Source organism: Acanthaster planci, linkage group LG09, assembly GCF_054643075.1.
Source record: "Acanthaster planci isolate LZ-2023a linkage group LG09, COTS_SCS, whole genome shotgun sequence".
Taxonomy (NCBI): Eukaryota; Metazoa; Echinodermata; class Asteroidea; order Valvatida; family Acanthasteridae; genus Acanthaster; species Acanthaster planci.
Window position 1 is genome coordinate 14,898,667 of NC_141785.1, and position 17,970 is coordinate 14,916,636.

Below are 17,970 nucleotides of genomic sequence, written 5' to 3' on the forward strand. Positions count from 1 at the left end.
AAAACTTTCCCAATATGGATAGTCAACAATGAGGGGAACTGTTTTTAAAAAAACTTCAAAATTACAAAAGTGTGAGTTGTGCATCTTTCACTTGCACACATGTATCTCACGAAAGCTACTTTTTTTAGTACAACTTACAACCCTAATAACACGCAAACATAAAACAAAACATAACTCAAACAAATGACAATAGTAAAACATGGAAAAGGAGGAAATAATATCCTTTTTCAGGAAGCAATAGACATATATTGCAAAGAACTGGAAGCTGTGAGATAAATCTCTTGTGCCAAAAAGAGGCCGTTATCATTGAAGTTAAAGTCTGTAAGTCTCTGTAAAAGGCAGAATGGACCAACAGCACAGTTACACTGTGTTCATGGACATCACGTGTGTACAGAATCTGTCATTAGTGACAGGAAATGCCAACAGACCTTGAAATATTTGATATTCTGATTACAATCTGAGGGATAAAAGACGAATGCAATCAGCAAGACAGAACAAAACAGGGAATTTCTACTGGGAGCTGAAGGCTTTATTTACTCAAATTTCAGTCTGTTCATGAAAACTGATTGTCATACTGCCGACAGCGATGTGTATGACATTGACCAGCCCAACAATGAATAAGAGGCAGCCAGTTGTGTCTTCACATCCGTGTCATGATGAAACCTATCTGGTGAATGTACATCAAGTACATTCTTTCAGAGCTTCATCCATAGTCTCGCATGCTTGTTCATCCTGAACCCATCAGGTGATGATGAGTGAAAAACCAAATCGTATTAAAACTGGAAGACTGGCGACTGTCCGTGGGTTTCATATCATCGAACGGCGCGGGTCTGAGGGACGGCTGAGGAGAGGGAATCAAATAACACACTGTAACAACACAAGGTGTGTTCCCCTGGGGGAGGGGGCAGGGGAGGAACTGCATGCATGATTAGAGAACAAGTTCCTGAGCTAATGTGCAGTTGCACTGCATCTACATGTCCACTTGTTATCCATTTGACAAGGTATCTTACAATAAGTCTATCAGAAATACAGTTACACTAGAGGTTTCATGTTTGTTTCTGCTGTAAAGGCAAGGTGATTCTGCACTGCTATCTTCAAACAGCATACTGTTCAATTCCATTACGGATACAGTGTCAATCTGCAGCATTATTGAAATCATCACTTTATCAGGGTTACCAGTTAACATTTGATTAAATGCAGCTTTTCGGAGATTACTAATTCGCTTTCAATTACTTTTGCAAGTAACTGTCAGCTTCATGATCTGCAACCGATCTGCCATTAGTGAAATCAAGTGTCCATAGTGTGCAAGACTATGAAGTTAAGTATGCATTTTTTTCTGATCCTTTCTGATACCTATGTAAAAAAAAATCTGAAAATCCTAAAAATAGGAAAAATATCATGCCTGCCAAGTGACACCAAAGGTCACCCCACCTTCTGGGTTTTGGGGCATTAATCTGTTGTCTGAATCTGTTCACACAAAGCTGATCAGGCGTATCTTTTGGGAAGAGATGCGAGGCGCTAATAACTAACTAGGACACTGCTAACTGGCATATCTCTTTGCAAAGCAAAATTAAGAAAACAATGAAATGTCTCCGACTTTAGAAGGGCAGCCAATCAAAAGCCATCAGCCCAGTGCAATCATTTCTAGAAAAAAATCAATCCCATATCCAATGTTTATTGTGAGAAACCCACCTGTTCAGCAGCTCAGCACTATTACGCTCTATGCTTTGTATTAAATAAGGGCAGATCTTCTAGCATTCATCTAACTATCCCAAATACCAAAGATTGCAATCACCAATTTGCTCCATTTTGTCAATCTGACATGCACATGTGTTTCAACAGTTTATAATTAAAAATATGCCTGAAAGTTGAAGTTTGTATGTGTTTAAAAAAGAATTATTCGTCACATCGTACACAACATTCAGAACAGCAAAAGATCACATGACATCAATAACTGCACCAAAGAAATTGTGAAAAGATCCTATCAAGTATGGCAAGAGTGAAGAAAACTGTATGACGACTACATACATGGTTCGTGAAGAGATTTTCCACGGTGTTGGCCACTGTTCTGCAAGTAACGGAAGTGGTGCATTTTTTATCGCTCCTGCAGGTTTCTCTGCGACAGTCCCAGGTCTGCTTCCAGGAGCTTTGCTCGACGAGAACTGCGTATTTGCCACAGCAGACAGCTTCAAGTTGTGGCTATTATCGGGGGCCTCGGAGGTCCTTGTGCAGGGGAGCTTAAACTAGCAAGGCGAGATGACCTTCCGATGCTCCCTTTACCTCGCAGCCTTGAAAGATCCAGAGATAGGGTACTGCCAGTTTTTCAAACACTGAAAGGCTAAACGGCAGCTGGGAATGGTTAGATCCGAGGTTTTTTCCCTCCCAGTGGATGTTGAAGACGCTTGAGAGAGCAATTATTGTACTCCTTTTGAGAGGAATTCAATTTGTTCGATAATGGCTCCGGAGCAGCCGAGCTCAAGACAATAGAGGGCAAAAGGGAGGAGGAATTGAGTGAGTCCAGGTTTGTTTGTAAGCATCCGAGGATTACACACGTACGTTAGAACCCAAAATACAATATGATATCACCGGAACGGAGAAGAGAACTGACTGTTGCCAGATGGAATGCCAACATCTGGGCGAGTTATGTGCAGCAATGACGGAAAAAAAGGAAGGCGGCATTGGACAGTGTGCGGCAATAAATTATGAATTCCACTTTGAGAAACAAGAGAAAGAAAAGCTAATTGCCCTGGTCTGGCCTTGATAGATTGAGGCAAAGGTGATGATTTTCTTATGTGTGCTTTTACTGCAGTATGGCTGCAGGTAACGATGATGAAGGCAGGGAGTTCTGATGAATAATGCTCAATATTGATTTCCTAGTAAGTGACACACTAGAAAGGCCAACAGATTAGCTGGAGTGACTGCTGTATACAAGGACTTTTGTATATGAGGTGAGATGTGCTGATTAGTGAATTTGGTTTATAATGTCTCTATTTTCCATCGGGATGAGACTTTAATGGTGTTTAAATGGAGTGCCTGGTTATTTGGGGATTTATGAAAACGGTTTCAGGGCACAACAAAAAATGGGACCAAGCATAAACTTTGTGGCTACTTGTTACTGCCCCAACTCTCTGACAGTATTCAGGATAAAATGGAACACTAGTATTCAAAATGCAAAATTGTGTACATCACTGCTAATGGTTCTTGCTATAACAACCACTATTTTCAACTTCAAATTGTGCAAGATAGGCCGACTACATGTATGGCCATATCAACCAACTAATTATAAAGAATTAAATACAAGTTCTCACGAGCCTTGCCCCAAGAACCCTGCTACCAGAAAGCACTGATTCTGTCCTACTGTACAATGTATTTACGATTCTGAAAACCTTTTGCTCTGTTGCATACAATGTACATTGTTTTGAAATGAATCACAATTCGTTTGTCATCAAAAACATGAAAGTCATCTAGAAGAGATGCAGTGTTCAGGATGTCAGATCACATTATCTTCTGCTTCTTTCCCATTCTAACCAATAACTTTCTGAAAATAAGGCTGCGTCCGAATCTGTTGTCTAGAGCTAGGTCTAGGTCTCCCCTCCATTGGAAATGTGCGGAGACGTGTAGACAATAGACCTAGCCGTAGCTTTGGAGTAAAGAAGGAGAAGTATCTTTATCAGTAGTCAACACTTCATTTCAGCAGGCAAGCTTTACTTGTAATTTCAATTTGAAATCTCGATTCACCCATTTCGCTCTCATCTTTATCAGTAGTCAACACTTCCTTTCAGCAGGCAAGCTTTACTTGTGATTTCGATATGCAATCTCGATTCACCCACTTCGCTCTCATGCTACAATACATCCAGACACTAATTTGTTTCTTAATGTGTACGGTGACAATTCATCATGTGAGATTCAATGATGATGTCAGGGCAAGGAGAAAGATAACAGGAAAAAAATGTATCTTGATTGATGGAGCAAAAGCAGGGTCTGTCAGAGAAAGGGGTTGAGTAATTTGATTGCCAGCCAGGCTAGGCCCAAGAACAGGGCAAGTATGACAAACTGATCGCACAGGTACAGGTGTATTCTGGACAAAGACAGGAGATGTCACAAAGTGGATCTAATCCATAAGGAATATCAGACCAATACTGAGGAAATGAGGTTGTGTCACAAGCACTGGTATAGTAGCATGCATGTGCCTGCATGCCTGGGTTGTCTCTCTCAATTTCGGCAGACGGGCTGCCGACTTCGTTAAAGTGATTTTGCCTCTCCAATTTTTAGATTGTTTTAAGTTCAGAATTCGGGTGTTGATTTTTAACTTTGAGGCATTAGAATTCCTCAAGCAATTTGTTCAATTCTTTCCTCCTTTCTTTTTCACCGTGGGGAACTTTTTGGTGTTTTTCAGAGGTTCTCAGCAGTTGAAGTACAATTCATTAAAATTCCAATCACAAACAAATTGAAAATACACTAAAACACACCAAAAATATAGAAGAGTAAAAAACATACACAGAAATATAAAAACACATTAACTTTAAATCTGAAACAGCCCCCCCCCAAAAAAAGACTAAATATCTGACAAGCAACAAAAGTAGTGCTGAAAACATTTCAAACGAGGCTTTTTGTGCTTTTAAAGCTAGCTAGGGTAGTGGGAAAAGGACAGTTAAGAGATGAATTATGTAAAGTCCAGCTGACCAAATTTATCATTTGTGTTCAAGTTTCATTGCAAGGGTTTGGGTGCCAGCCTAAAGCAGCCTAAGAAGGCCCACTGTGGCATACCGGTAATACGTGCGCCTGTTTATCTGTGTATGTACATGTACACATACACAGGATCCCAGACTAAAACACTTCCCTGACTAGAGCCTGAGTTTAATGGTAATAAATTTCCCTACAAATGCATTTCAACATTTCATTTTTTCCTTTGGTCATATATGTTGCTTTGATTTAAAATTGGTAAAAATATATATTCACAAGAAATTGATTGGACAAATGCATTTTTGTACTAGTTCAGAATGGCAAATAGTCAATTTATGAGTGCGCAGAACTCTTTAAAATGTGTTGGCTCAGACCTTGGCATTAATGGTGCTGCTCTGCGACAAGCATCAAAGGTGCTACTACTGGAATCGCCTAGCCAGACCAACATCAGCTATCCCTACAAACACAGATTGTCAGACTGTGTTTGTACATGGCCTATGCTGCAAAGTCTGTGTACACATACTGGCTTATATGCTTTAGCAGCTGTGCATGATAAAATGGAGGAATTGTACTCCATATGTTTCCATGGTTCCTTGCCATAACAAACGAGCTGTCACTGTGTACCAGTTGCAAGGGGGCGTATCTCAGTTGAACATCAAATTAAAGTTCAATTTTTAAACTGAAGTTGTTTCCTGACAAAATCAAGACGGGCAGGATTTCGTCAACAGCAAATTCAGCAAGCAGGATTTAAATCTCCCACAGTTCCCTTGTATTCCTTCTGAAATTCACTTCGCTGCAACGCCTCCATGATATACATGTATATGCTATTCTTGTGCAATTGCCAGTAACTTTGTTCAGGCAGCAAGGGAACTTTTGGCATGATCGGCCATGTGCATCAGGATGTATTTCCTGAAATTAATTCTTATTCCTTGCACAGCACTCCCAGTACGCTTGTGGCAGGCATTAATTGACAACATCTGAGAGTTTATTCCGTGCCAAATGTTGATGACCGATTGTAAAGTACAGAATCGCAATAGAAAAAATAGCATTAATGGATACAGGTAACTTCGAGAAAGCTGACATTTTAGAAGTAGAAGCTGAGATTTCAGAAGTATTTTTAAGACGGAGGGAGGCAGAGAGGCAACTGTCATTTCAAGTATAGAGTGAGCATGAAAATCTTTCACCAACCATTCCTTAACAATGTACACATAGGCCTTGTGTCTCTTGAAATTTGTTTTAAACTCAGTTGTAAGAATTTATCACGATATTCAGGTAAATTTCAGAAAATGGTTGGTAAATGTTACACTTCCATAAATTTGGGCGTAAGACAGGATAGGGGAAAGACTTCATTTACCATTTTGTAGAGAGATCATCCCCTGATACACTCCACTTGACCTTTAGAGTCAAAATTTGTTCCTTTTTATTTTTGGACATTACAGTACAAAAGCACAATATTGGCGCAACAAATGCAAGCGCTCTTGATGTCATTTAACAGTAGCAAAGATGATTGATGCAAAGTACACGGGATGATTCCCCCCTTGCAAAAAAATACATAAAAAAATGAAAAAAAAAAATAGAAACAGAAGAAAAGAAGACAAGGGAAGGAAATGAAGGAGAAAGAGGGGGAAAAATCCCCAATTTGCTGAAAACACCTTGGAAGTGCCCTCCTTGCACTGTTGACAATTTGACAGTTTGCTGCCAAAGAGTGCTCTGGCCCTTACCCCCCCCCCTCACCCCAAAATATAGCAATTAATCCCCATGACTGGTATCAGAATACAACCACTCAGGAAGATCTTGGTTGTGATGCATCCATGCTTCTCAAACCTTTAACAAAAACATTTATGTAATGGCACGAGTGCCACAAACTTGCCCGGCAAACTGACTCACGGCGGTGGCAGAAAATGATGTGCAGCTGAATTCCTGGGTCCCCTGAACTGCAGGGTGGAGCAGATTACGTTGTACATTACTTGTTGGAACGTCATCCCAGTCCGGCGTTCCCAATAAAGATCGCTGCTTCCTTACGGGTAGAAAGCACACATGCCAAGTCGTCATTTGCGTACACTTTTTAAGTCTTGTGATGCTCCCGACATTAGAGAAACAAACATAACGTTACAGTGCAGCGGGATCACATTCCGTGGGGAAAGCACTGCACAGGAAATGAGCTTCTTTGCTTGGGGGCACAAGACAAGAATGTACTTGTATCTGTCTTTCCTTGCTGTAAACTATCAAGTGGGCCCAAATTAATTAAGAAACATGACTGTGCCTCGTCCTCTAGATTAATTTCAAGCCCTTGGCGGTCTTTAATACCCAACCTTAGCATGTCACAAGAAGATCAGTCTATCAGTTAACCAACAGGAGTTATACCCACTACGTTTGCAAAATGACATTATGAGGTTGTAAGACCATAGCCTTCCACATCTTCCGAATTAACCGTGGAGGAAGATGGAATTTAATGCTCCTTGGAGATACCTAAAAAAAGAGTCCTCCTGAAGACAACAACTGCCTATTGGACTAAACATTGAGCCCCAACCACCAGACCTTATCAGAGGATACTTCTTCTCAACACAGATTTTTACCAGCACTGCACACCCTCGTTTACCGAAATTTCCTGCGCAGCGGGGGGATTTTTGTGAGCTAGGATTCAGGAGAGTTCCTTGCAGTAATAAACTACCATGACAGCCGGGGTTAAGTATAAACTTCCAGAAAGCAGACTTTGGTAGAAATCTCTAAAGCACATCACCATGAGACAAAAAAGGACGGTCATCTTACATGTAGTTCTGTCACAAGAGGGCAGCATTTAGATTCAGATCAACCCTCCGGGCAACTTGCATTGTGAGGAATTAAGAGTCATTTTTAAAGGCTGAAAACTGCACTACTGTTAATAACATGAAATAACATGGAATTTTTCAATTAAGCATGGAAAGTACTGACTACCTATGTACTTCCAGCATGATTTCTGCAGGAGCTTATAGAAAGGGTTAGACTAGAAAAATGTCAAGCAGCTAGAGGAAGGGTTGAATAAATCGGCACAATGGCTGAAACCAATCAAAAATAAGCTGGTCAGTGGTCCACGATTGAGCTGTCAGTGGGCTGTTGATGGTGACACACTATAATGGAGCTGACAGTGGGCCAGCTGTTCCTAGCTGACAGGGGAGGAATACCGGTAGTAAAGTCAGACTACAGGTTTGTGCAAACACAGACTTCAAGGGACCACCTATTCCAAACAAACCAGTGAACAACTATAGGCTAAATCACAATCACCGTTTTTGCACAAAGCAATGAACTAAGCCCACTCATTCTTCTGAGTTGATACAGAATGCCTTCATCTAGATCACATCCAATCACCATTAGTGCTGAAAGTAGGTGCCAAGGTTTGGTTCGGGTTCGGTTCGGACGCAGTTCGGAAATTTTTTGCCGAAATTCGGTTCAATTTGGGTTCGGACATGTACTGTGTTGTGCATGTACATGAAATGTACACACATGTCCGTACATGTACAATGCACAAGGCACAATGAGACATCGAAGAGCTCGCTATAAACGTGCCGTATATGGTACTTCCGTTAATACAAGCAATAAATCTCCTCTCCATCCCTATCCACGAGCGACTTCAACGTGAACAACAGTGATATATGCGAGGTACTTAAAAGCAGCTGTCATCATGTCCCCGGTGCTCACAAAGCGTGGATACTGAAATTTTGCGCACATCTAGACGGAAACTGGTCATGAACATTCTGCTCAGTATGCCTGCCAACCAGTGGGTGCAGCACATGCCTCGGACACACTTCCATGAGTGGACGAGAGAGTGCCGTCCAAACAAAGTCCCTATAATCTAAGGTCTCACCATTCTGATGTCTGCGGCCTTGACTCCGTCCGTTCAGGGACTGTCTGGTCGGCGGACTGCCAGCCTCTGACTTGGATGGGATGGCCCGCACGCTGTCCAGATCACTGGTGCCTTCATCTTCTGTATCGCCCTCTGGAGTGAGAAACAGCCAATGAGGAATGTCACCGACAAGAATTTTGCCTCTCTGTGACACAATTATCACTATGGCACAGGATACCCGGTGTAGTCTGAGAGCCGGTGAAGAAATCATCACAGGCCTGTATGGGCAGGACTTGAGCATGTAACATAGTGGTATTTGCCTGCTCAAGCAGAGAAAAACCTGAGAACTTTCCTTGCTTCCGCCATGGAAATGCTGAGTTCCAAATGAAGAGAGGAATGCTTTGAGTTCTGATAAAGGCTCTAAGGTTGGACAATCTGTTGGAATATCATGGTCCCATGCTAATGCTAGAAGTTAACCTCGGTCATGCAGGCAACTGCCCCACTGCCCTTGGTCTCTGTCTATGCCAGCTGAAGCCCCGTCAAACTTCCCAATGATCATTGCCTTGCTCTCAGTGACCCTTATCTCGATGACAAGAAGCTGTACACACTGGCGAGAAAATGACTACTCACTCGCTCACAACAGCCCCAGCAGCGAGATCATTTTAGCTCAAAGGCACAATATTTCATGAGAATGAATTGGCCAAGTTTGAAAAGCAGTCTAGCATCACACATACTGACCCTTAGAGTCATTCATTCAATATTAATTTTGTAAGAAACTTTGTTCTCTTTCAAACTTCATCATTGGAAACACTTCAAGGACCCACTACAGAACGGTATTTGCAACAGAGACAACTATGCATGGTGGCCAAGTTCTTATGAACTACATCAAAAGATCTGTGTTTAAAATGCAAAATTTGATGGTTTCACCTGAGCTGATGTCAAGAACTGAAACGTATAAATCGCTGGGGATTCCCTATTCTCCAGCATTACTGGTAAAAGGTTTTGGAACTCAAGTGCAAGGCTGGAGATATTCTCTTTTACCTTTTGGGGAGTGCCTTATCTTCTCTATCTTCTTTTTCCTGAGAATTGCCTGGAACTTCCTCTCTATTTCTTCCATTTGCAATGGATCCAGGTCGCTCTGGTCACCAAACTCATTGAAAACCCGCACCTCGGGACCTGCAGACAAGAAAACAAAAGTAGCAGCCTTGTTGTTTTTTTTAAATTGATATCCCTGAGGTTAAAACTGGTTCTTGCCATTGCTTTCCCTTGCCAAAAGTTTGTCCTTGTTGATGGAACAAGATATCGCACCCAGGATGAATCCCCGGTGTAAATCTCACAGAATTCTTTACCTCGTTTTTAAGGGCAAGTGAGGTCGAGTTGAATCTTCTCATGTAAAAGACACAAAGAAAATAGTTTTAACATCTGTGGTCATCTCAAATGGATAGCTTCCTCTCAGAGCCCCCTGAAAGTTAGTTTAGAGCTGTGTCTCACACACCTAACACAACAGAAAAATCTTTAGGTGGACTCAGACTTGTACTGTCTTTTTACCCCCTAGGTGTATGTAAAATTATTTTAAAATTGTAGGAATAAGGACTATTAGCATGATTAGGGTCAAAGCTTCCTGATACATTTGCAGTGGCATTACTAGGGCTGAATGTCCGGGGGGCACCCGAACATGCAAACATTTTTGTCCAGGGAAAACCACAAGCAAAAAAACTGTATTTCAACAGAGATTATTTACAGATTTCAAATGAGGGGCACCGGGGAGGGGAGAGGATGGGCATCTGCTGGGGGAGGGTAGTTACACCACAGGTCATTTGACATATCATATACCTGTCTTGCATATGCATGAGCTACCCTTCTAAAGTTCTTTGCCTCATAATGGTGGTACTCTAAGCGCTGCACCTCAAACACACACACCAACTGCACTCGACATTTGACCTTGAGCAGAAGCACGCCCTCATGGATTGAAAGAGTCATGTTGGTGGGGAGTATTTATTTTGTTGGTAGCAATGTGATTGCAACACTTATATAGTTGTTCATGTACCAGTTGCTAAGAAAATTGCGCCCTCTCTTGGTCCTGCTCAGGGCCCATCAAAGACTGATACCTTTCCTCAGAGCCTCCTGGAACTTCTGATGCACCATGCCTGTCTCCACCGACTCCAGGTCGCTGGGGATGGTCACCTGGTCAAAGCTCTTGACCGGCACTCCTGCCACCTGCTTGACCATCAAGGAGCGGAAGCGCTGCTCGTACTCCTCGGTCTGGATGGACTCGGGATCACTCTGGACAATTGCGGTGTGCCTGCCCCTGGACAAGTTGCTGAGATTTGCATATTTTGGAGAGTTGTGCTGATCTGGTGAATTTGACCAAAAATCACGAGAAACATTTCAAAAAATCGTCTGAGACACTACGAACTAACACTCAGTGGTGTGCGAGGTGATGCAATTTTTGTGAATTTTAGAGCAGCGAGGTATTTTCACTTTCACGAAATGGCACCCACTACAGTGTGGCACTTTCAGCGTGCACTGCGTGCATTTTTGTTTTCACGAACTGATACCAATCTTAATTTCACCAGTTTAAAATGACTTTTCATTCAATTTTTGTGCGATGCAACAAGTATACAGATGGATTAGATTCATGTTAAACTTTTCCAAGCATTTTTCTTTGCACTAGTGTTGTTTTTACGAGCTTGGGTGTCAGCTCATGAAAACGAAAATTAGTGTATTTCACGTCAGTTCCAATGTGTGCACGCCCCAATGGTTGTCAGTGCGTGAAACCAAAATTGTTGATAACGCAGTTTTCACGAACTGACGCCCACTTGTGGGTGAGTGTCAGTTCGTGGCGTTGGTGACAAAACCAGCAGTACATTTTGTATCATCGGGGGAAAACACATTCGTATCAAAAGTGGAAAAACAAACAATAAGCATGCATCCAAAAAAGTTACCCAAAAAACACAAAAGTGTGAATATTTCAGCAATTTTAAATTTGAGGATTTACAGCTTTGCATAGTGGAAAAAGCAGGAAAGATTGCTTACAACATCACAATGGAAAATAGCTATGTTAAAATAATGATTATGAGAAAATGATGGAATAAATCAAGTGTTCCCCTTTAATATTTTCGGAACAATGTCCATACTATGCAACCAAGTTAATCTGCATGGCACAGTGACCCTTCCCATTTTCTGAAAGTGATTGGGTGCCAACTAGGTTCAGATTTTTAGAGTCTCTTCCACATTTTTGATCCACAGAATTTACAGAGGTGATCTCCAAAAAATGGTTTTCATTTCAACAAATAAGCCAGGCAACAAAGATGAAATCGTGACAGCTTCTCAAATCCTGACAAACACCTGCCAAATTAATTTCAAAACAAGGCGCTGACTGAAATTTTAAAAAGCAGTAAGATATGTGCATGATTAGAAAGCTGCTTGAAAGCATAAGCGAACATGAAGAAAACGAGTTTACATGTGACCAGTAAACTCAACTAATATAAGCAAAGCCCAGATCTTATCACACCGTAGCTGTCTCACTCCTTCGGGCAAAACAGTGTCGCTAAATATAGATAGAGGTAAACAAGCCATGGTGACACTGGTGTATTTCTGTGATGCCCTACGGACTCGCAAGCAGGGAAAACACAGGATGGAATGCTTGGTGAAGGCATTAATGAGACATAGCTTGACGGCGTAAGATGATAAGGCATCTGATGATGAAAACTGGGTTTCAGACGCCTCTGTTCTTACCCGTCACCCTCGCAGCCTCAAAATGACCTTCATAATCCTCTGTTCTGATGGAGTCGGAGCCAACGTCGCTCTCGGTTACACCTTTACGGAGATACATGTATTCTGGAAGACCACTGGGTTTGGACGCCGGTAACGTGACCGTCCGCTTTTTCCTATTTCTTGATTTTCCTCTTTTTCCCATGCCCGGAACTGTCAGACGGTCGGTCTTTTTCAGGGGAGGCGGCGTCGCTAATTTCTTAATTGGATTGCTATTGGACGGATTATTGTGGATTGTTCTCCTTGGGGTGCTGCTGGTCATGCTGGACGGTTCGTGATAGACGATGCTCTTCTGGAAGACACGTTCAAAGTCCTCCGTTGCGATGGAGTCTGCATCGAAGCCTCGCCCAGCTCGGCGATTCTCCAAAAAGGACTGGCTGGTCGGGGCCAACGGCTGCCGGGCACCTCCCTGCCCATCAGAATTCTTTGCACTTGTAGTTCTTAGGCTGTCCTGATTGGTTATTGGAAGATTCTGACTAAGTGACTCCTTGTCATGGTTTGGTGGTGGGACTTCTTCAAACAGTGGATCACTGGTTGAGTCAGACAAAACTTGAGAAACCATCTTTTGGATTCGAGAGGATATTTCTTCTGTTTCATTGTTATCATCACTTGGGCTCGTGACCTCATTCTTGTCACTTGGCATCTGGTCAGGTATCCTGCGCACCCCGTATGGACTCTGTGCATTGTTTAATGCGGGGTCTGAGGGAGGAGACCTGTAGTACTTTTGCAGTGCATCGTGGGAATGTGAAGGACCATGGGAACGCTGTGATGGCGGTGCATCTTTGTCCGAATCTGTGTGTATTAGCAAAGCAAAAAGCAAAGAAAGGGAAGGGAGGAGTGGATATTAACAAAGCTCAGGTTAGAGAAATTAGCGCAGGGGGATTAACCACACTTCCCTAGATCTGCCCAAAGTCAAGACTAGGCTGCAATATTTTGATGTAATAAGGATCCGCTATTCAGTGTAAACCAGAACCACAATGGGAATTGTCTGTTGCTATGGTCATCAACTCCACAGCGCAGGTCAAAGGCAAATTCTTAAGCCCAACTTCTCGGCACATGTAGGCCTATGTTGAAAATGAGTGCAATCTGATCACTTTGCACGCAATATTGACTTATTTGTTGTGAACAAAGCCAGAGAGACAGTAGAAAAAAAGTGAAGTGGTACCAAAAAACTAAACTTGAAAGTGCTTTTCAATTAAAACTGATAGACAGAAGCACTCGAGTAAAAAAGAACTCAAAAAAAATCTCCAAGTCAGCTCGGGGTTAATGGTTAAACTGCATTAGCCACTCAAATAAATTTTCTAAATGTTAAGCTACTGCAAGGGTATGCCTCTAAGTTTTCTCAGTAAACTTAACCGACTGTTTGTGTGATGGCTTTTTATTAATGAATTATTACTGCTTTGGTAATTAATATTATAACTACAGCAAGGTTAGCAGCATTATGCAGTAATGAAAGGCCAGTGATGTTGGAACATTCAGTACATATTCAAGGCTCGATTTGATGAACATCTGTTAATAATGGAATTCTGTGCTTATGATCGCCATTGTCTGTCTTCATTACAGAGTCCTTTACAATACTTAGTATTCGTACAAGAAAAAATTTCCTGATATCTTACAAAATACATCAACTGTCAGCAGAGAACCTTTGGACGATAAGAAAGGCTGTGGGATTTGGCCCAGACATCTAAATTGGCTGAGTTTTGAAGCGTCGCTATTTGGTTTTCGAGAGGGAATCAAAATACTCGCAAAGACCAGCAAAATTCCTTGATGTTCCGTGGGCCCTTCGGTAACCCATATTTCAGGACTGCACATGCACCCCACAGTACAGCCTGTATCCAATGATGGCAAAGTGAGTGCAGAGCACAAGACTGTACCACTGATCTCTATGAGACAACTCATTGATCATACAAACAAGTGAAGTTATGTGCCATCTGGTTCCTGATCTCCTTCATGGGAATGTGTATAAAGAACCAGTCTCAACCACTACCCCCATCAGTTCAAACATCTGAAGTCTACTGATCGTGGAGCGGTAAAATGGAGGACACTGACTTCACTTTTTTCAGCCAATAGTCTGGCACCAACAGCAGGAACCATACACGACACATGTAGATCATGCTCAGTGAAAGCATACAGTACTGACATATACATGTACATCTCATTTCACCCTGCTTGTCCACGAATTTCTAATGCACGTGCAAGTGGGGGGCTCAAGCGTGGCTGCTCTTAATGAAAACAAAATGGAGCATCCCAAATTCAACTAATGAGATACTCAGCGATGGTTCAGGATACCTTGAAGATGTAGAGTTTCTTCCACTCTCATCCGAACGTCCTCAGAACAGATGGAGTCAACATCACTGAATTCCACGACCACCTGTCGCTGGGGAACTTAAACAAAAACATTAAAGAAATTAAAGGCTGATATGTCATAATAAATCAGTAAGAATACAGATTACTGTGTTCCACCACTGCAGTTAATTTTTTTACCAACCTCCAGCATACGTGTATATCTAAACTAGAACGGCATGGCTCGCTGCTTGTTATGAATTTGAATTTCTTTACTGTAATAACAGGAAAGAAAGAGACATCCAAGTTATACAAATATGGTTGCTAAATTAAACAAGAAAATACTAACCAAGCTTCATCCAAATTTTTTACAAGGTTGACATACGACTGCAATACAGATGTACAAGATATTTTACTGACCTTAGCAATAAAATTCATTGTACTCTAGGAGAAAAAATCTAGTTAGTGCTGTGCGCAGACTGTGGGTTGAAAGGTGCCTGTCGTTTAAAAGTAAATCAACAAAGATCACCAACAAGGGAGATACAGGTACAAAGGCTTCACAGTTCTTTACAGGAGACAGGAATGCCTATAGAATATGTGGGTCCAGTACAGTCAGACTAGACCTGCAAGCACTCAATGGCACATTTAAACACCTATAGACCTGCAAGGAAATACTTTAACATTTAAGGGCGGCCGGCCGGCCGGATGGACGGATAGAAGACGGAAATCAGTATTACATAGGCTCACACTTGCTTCGCAGCTCGCCAAAAACTACACGTAGATCAGCGAGTCACGAGTCTGTCAGTTTCGTCCTTATTTTCTTTGACACACTCACTCCAACATGAGCTTCTTAAAGAAATAAGGAACTTTGTAGTTCATGGCCTTGCATTTCGCGACCTGGAAGTTTGATTGCTATTTATGCAACAGAACTGCAGCCAGGTTGCAAAAAAGCCTGTATGAGGTAGTTTCATTTTCAAACTGAGAGTTTTTCAAAAAAAAAAAGGCTGCTCTCAAAACTGCACTTGTGAATTTGATAAAAGTGTCATTCATTTACAATCTATCAGCTCTGCACTTCAGGAATTGAGGGCGCTATACACTAAAAACAGAATCCATCCATGAGGAGTATCCACTCCACGCAGGAACAAGAGTTGGCGTCGTTTAACTCACAAATGGTGTCCCTTTGGTGGGTAAGCAATGCATGCTTAAACTGGTTCGTGCTCGTTTGGCAAAGGCCGTGCTGAGCACACGTGCCCAATTTTGTTGTTAATGCACCCTCTCTGCATGCGCACTTGGCACAAAGTTGAAATCGTCCCCATCAGCTTCTCTTTCCTTTGTTGGCAGAGAGGGGAGGTGCTTCTAATCTGATTGGATTGTATTGCTGTGTTTCACTGACTTCATCGCTTGTGAAAGTTTACAATAAAAAGGGACATTAAGTAGGTAACTAAAATAAAAGCCAACCGTGTTGGACAAAAAATACAACGTATTGTCAATGATTCCACGAAGGAAGAAGTTTAGTGAAGGAGATTGATATAACTTACTCCTTTTCTTCCTAGGTTTCTTGCTGTTACTGTTCTGTCTCATTCTGTCCAATGCTACATTCTGTGCGGACCTATGATGGGCATTCTCCCCATTGGGTAAGGGGCTTGAGTCCCCTGGGTGGCTCCCTGTACCTAGGCCAGTGTCTGTGGCACTCCCTTCTGTTTTCAAGACAGAGATATGAGCAAAATCAATGCAACGAGCTTGCTCGTGGCTCAGTGTAAAGCACTGTAGCCGGAAAACGTTTTGCTTAACTTAAGCAGAACATCGTTTTGCCGCTTAAGCACCATTTCAAGGCGTGGATGTCCTGATGGTTGTATGCACATGGAGTTTAATACTGTTTCCTCACTGACTTCAGCAACTTTTTCCTCCAGGGCTAAGCATGGCTTTTCTGGGCTTACTGGTCTCTATGAGATAGAGGCTCTTACTGGTCTCTATGAGATTGAGGCTCTGATTGCACAAAAATCAGCTGTTAGACACGACCATCAAATTGGGCCTAAGTAGTACTCTTCAACCCACAATCTCTCACTCAAGTCCACTGTCCATGTGAACCTACCCTCAAGGGTTCCTTCAGCCGTTTCACTGTCACTGGACTCTGTAGCTGAATTTATCAGCATTGCAGATTTCTGACTGCGTTTACTGCTTCTCGTCTGGCCAGAACTGGTACTGTTGCCATGGTAACTGTGCTCGCTGTGCTCACTGTTAAGGCTCTACGTGCAGTGTAAAGACAAAAAGGTGTTCCAGTCAAAAAGATATTGTATGGGTTCCATTAAGGTTCCGTTCAGTTGGACTGATAATGCTGTAAACTCATTGATTAGTCTTACAATGAGACTAAGAGCCAGACAGCAAGGGGTTCCCCACTTCCAAATGTCAAACTGTGAAAAGACCAAACATCTATGATCATAAAAACACTAATCGGATTCGATGTTCAAGAGGATGTCACAGTGAACCTCACAAATGTTACATAATGAGGATGATCTCCCGGTTACAAAGGAAAATATAAAAGGACGAAATTCCAATTGTGAAATGTCCAAGAATGGTCAGGTTTTTCATTCTTTTAAATAGAATTAAGAAATTTTTGCACTAAGCAGTCGGCACATATTTACAAAAAGAGGAGAGTCTTATGAAACGTTCAGGAACTTCAAGGTTTTGAACTGTTAAACTGACTGATTGATGTGTTTCTGTATATTTTCAGTACAATTGTCACTGTCTGTCCATTTACTCACTAATTGCTCCATGCTAGAGAGGCCTACTGGTTCCATGCATATCCGGATCGCTATCAGTGATTCGGTGTTGGTTCACTTACACCAGAACCAGCCTAACGGATGGAGTGAACCAACGTTGGGATCACTGATTGAGATTCAGATCCATGTGACACTAACAAGCCCACATTAATGGTCTGTTCTGCCCATCATAAATGTATCTCAATGATCCCTAACACATATGGACTCACCCTGTTGATGATGTCATTCAGCTCAGCATCTATATTGTCCAGGATCAGGTCCACGTGGTGCATGTTCAGCACCGTGTGTCGCTTCTCTCCATTCTCATCTGTCCGCGGTCCCCCGCTCCCACCCAGGGCCTCCCCAGAATCCTCCAGCATCTCACGGACTCCTCCAGCCTCCTCTTCTCCCGCAGCCTCCGGATGAGGGAGATGCTCAGAGGTGTTGCTGGCATCTTCTCCTGCCTCTGCCTCGGTGGACTGGTTGTAATTTGTCTGGAGCCCATCCGCGTCCATCTCGTCACTGTGGGGATCTTCATAGTCTAGGTTGTTTTCGTTGGCATGATGGCCTCCGTCCTCAAAGCTTTCAAATTCCCCTTCTGAAGTGCCTGAATGGGAGTCTAGGAAAATTCCCCCCCCCAAAAAAATGACG

At 42.3% G+C, this 17,970-nt stretch overlaps 1 protein-coding gene across 10 annotated transcripts in view; it reads right to left on the minus strand.

The window, feature by feature from the left end:
- The window catches only part of LOC110982238 (uncharacterized), a 114,080-nt gene that overhangs the window by 70,600 nt on the left and 25,510 nt on the right, over positions 1-17,970 (minus strand). For 8 of the 10 annotated variants that reach the window (XM_022240526.2, XM_087140859.1, XM_087140856.1 and 5 more), the window contains exons 3-10: positions 17,550-17,938; positions 16,653-16,806; positions 16,099-16,257; positions 14,567-14,662; positions 12,242-13,069; positions 10,612-10,857; positions 9,545-9,679; positions 8,525-8,656 (exon numbers count right to left, since the gene is read on the minus strand). In XM_022240526.2, coding sequence (XP_022096218.2) covers positions 8,525-8,656; positions 9,545-9,679; positions 10,612-10,857; positions 12,242-13,069; positions 14,567-14,662; positions 16,099-16,257; positions 16,653-16,806; positions 17,550-17,938 — 2,139 coding nt within the window. Of the gene's footprint in view, positions 1-2,028; positions 3,253-8,524; positions 8,657-9,544; positions 9,680-10,611; positions 10,858-12,241; positions 13,070-14,566; positions 14,663-16,098; positions 16,258-16,652; positions 16,807-17,549; positions 17,939-17,970 lie in introns of those variants that run through there. The other 2 variants (XM_087140857.1, XM_087140858.1) reach the window with 2 other exon arrangements.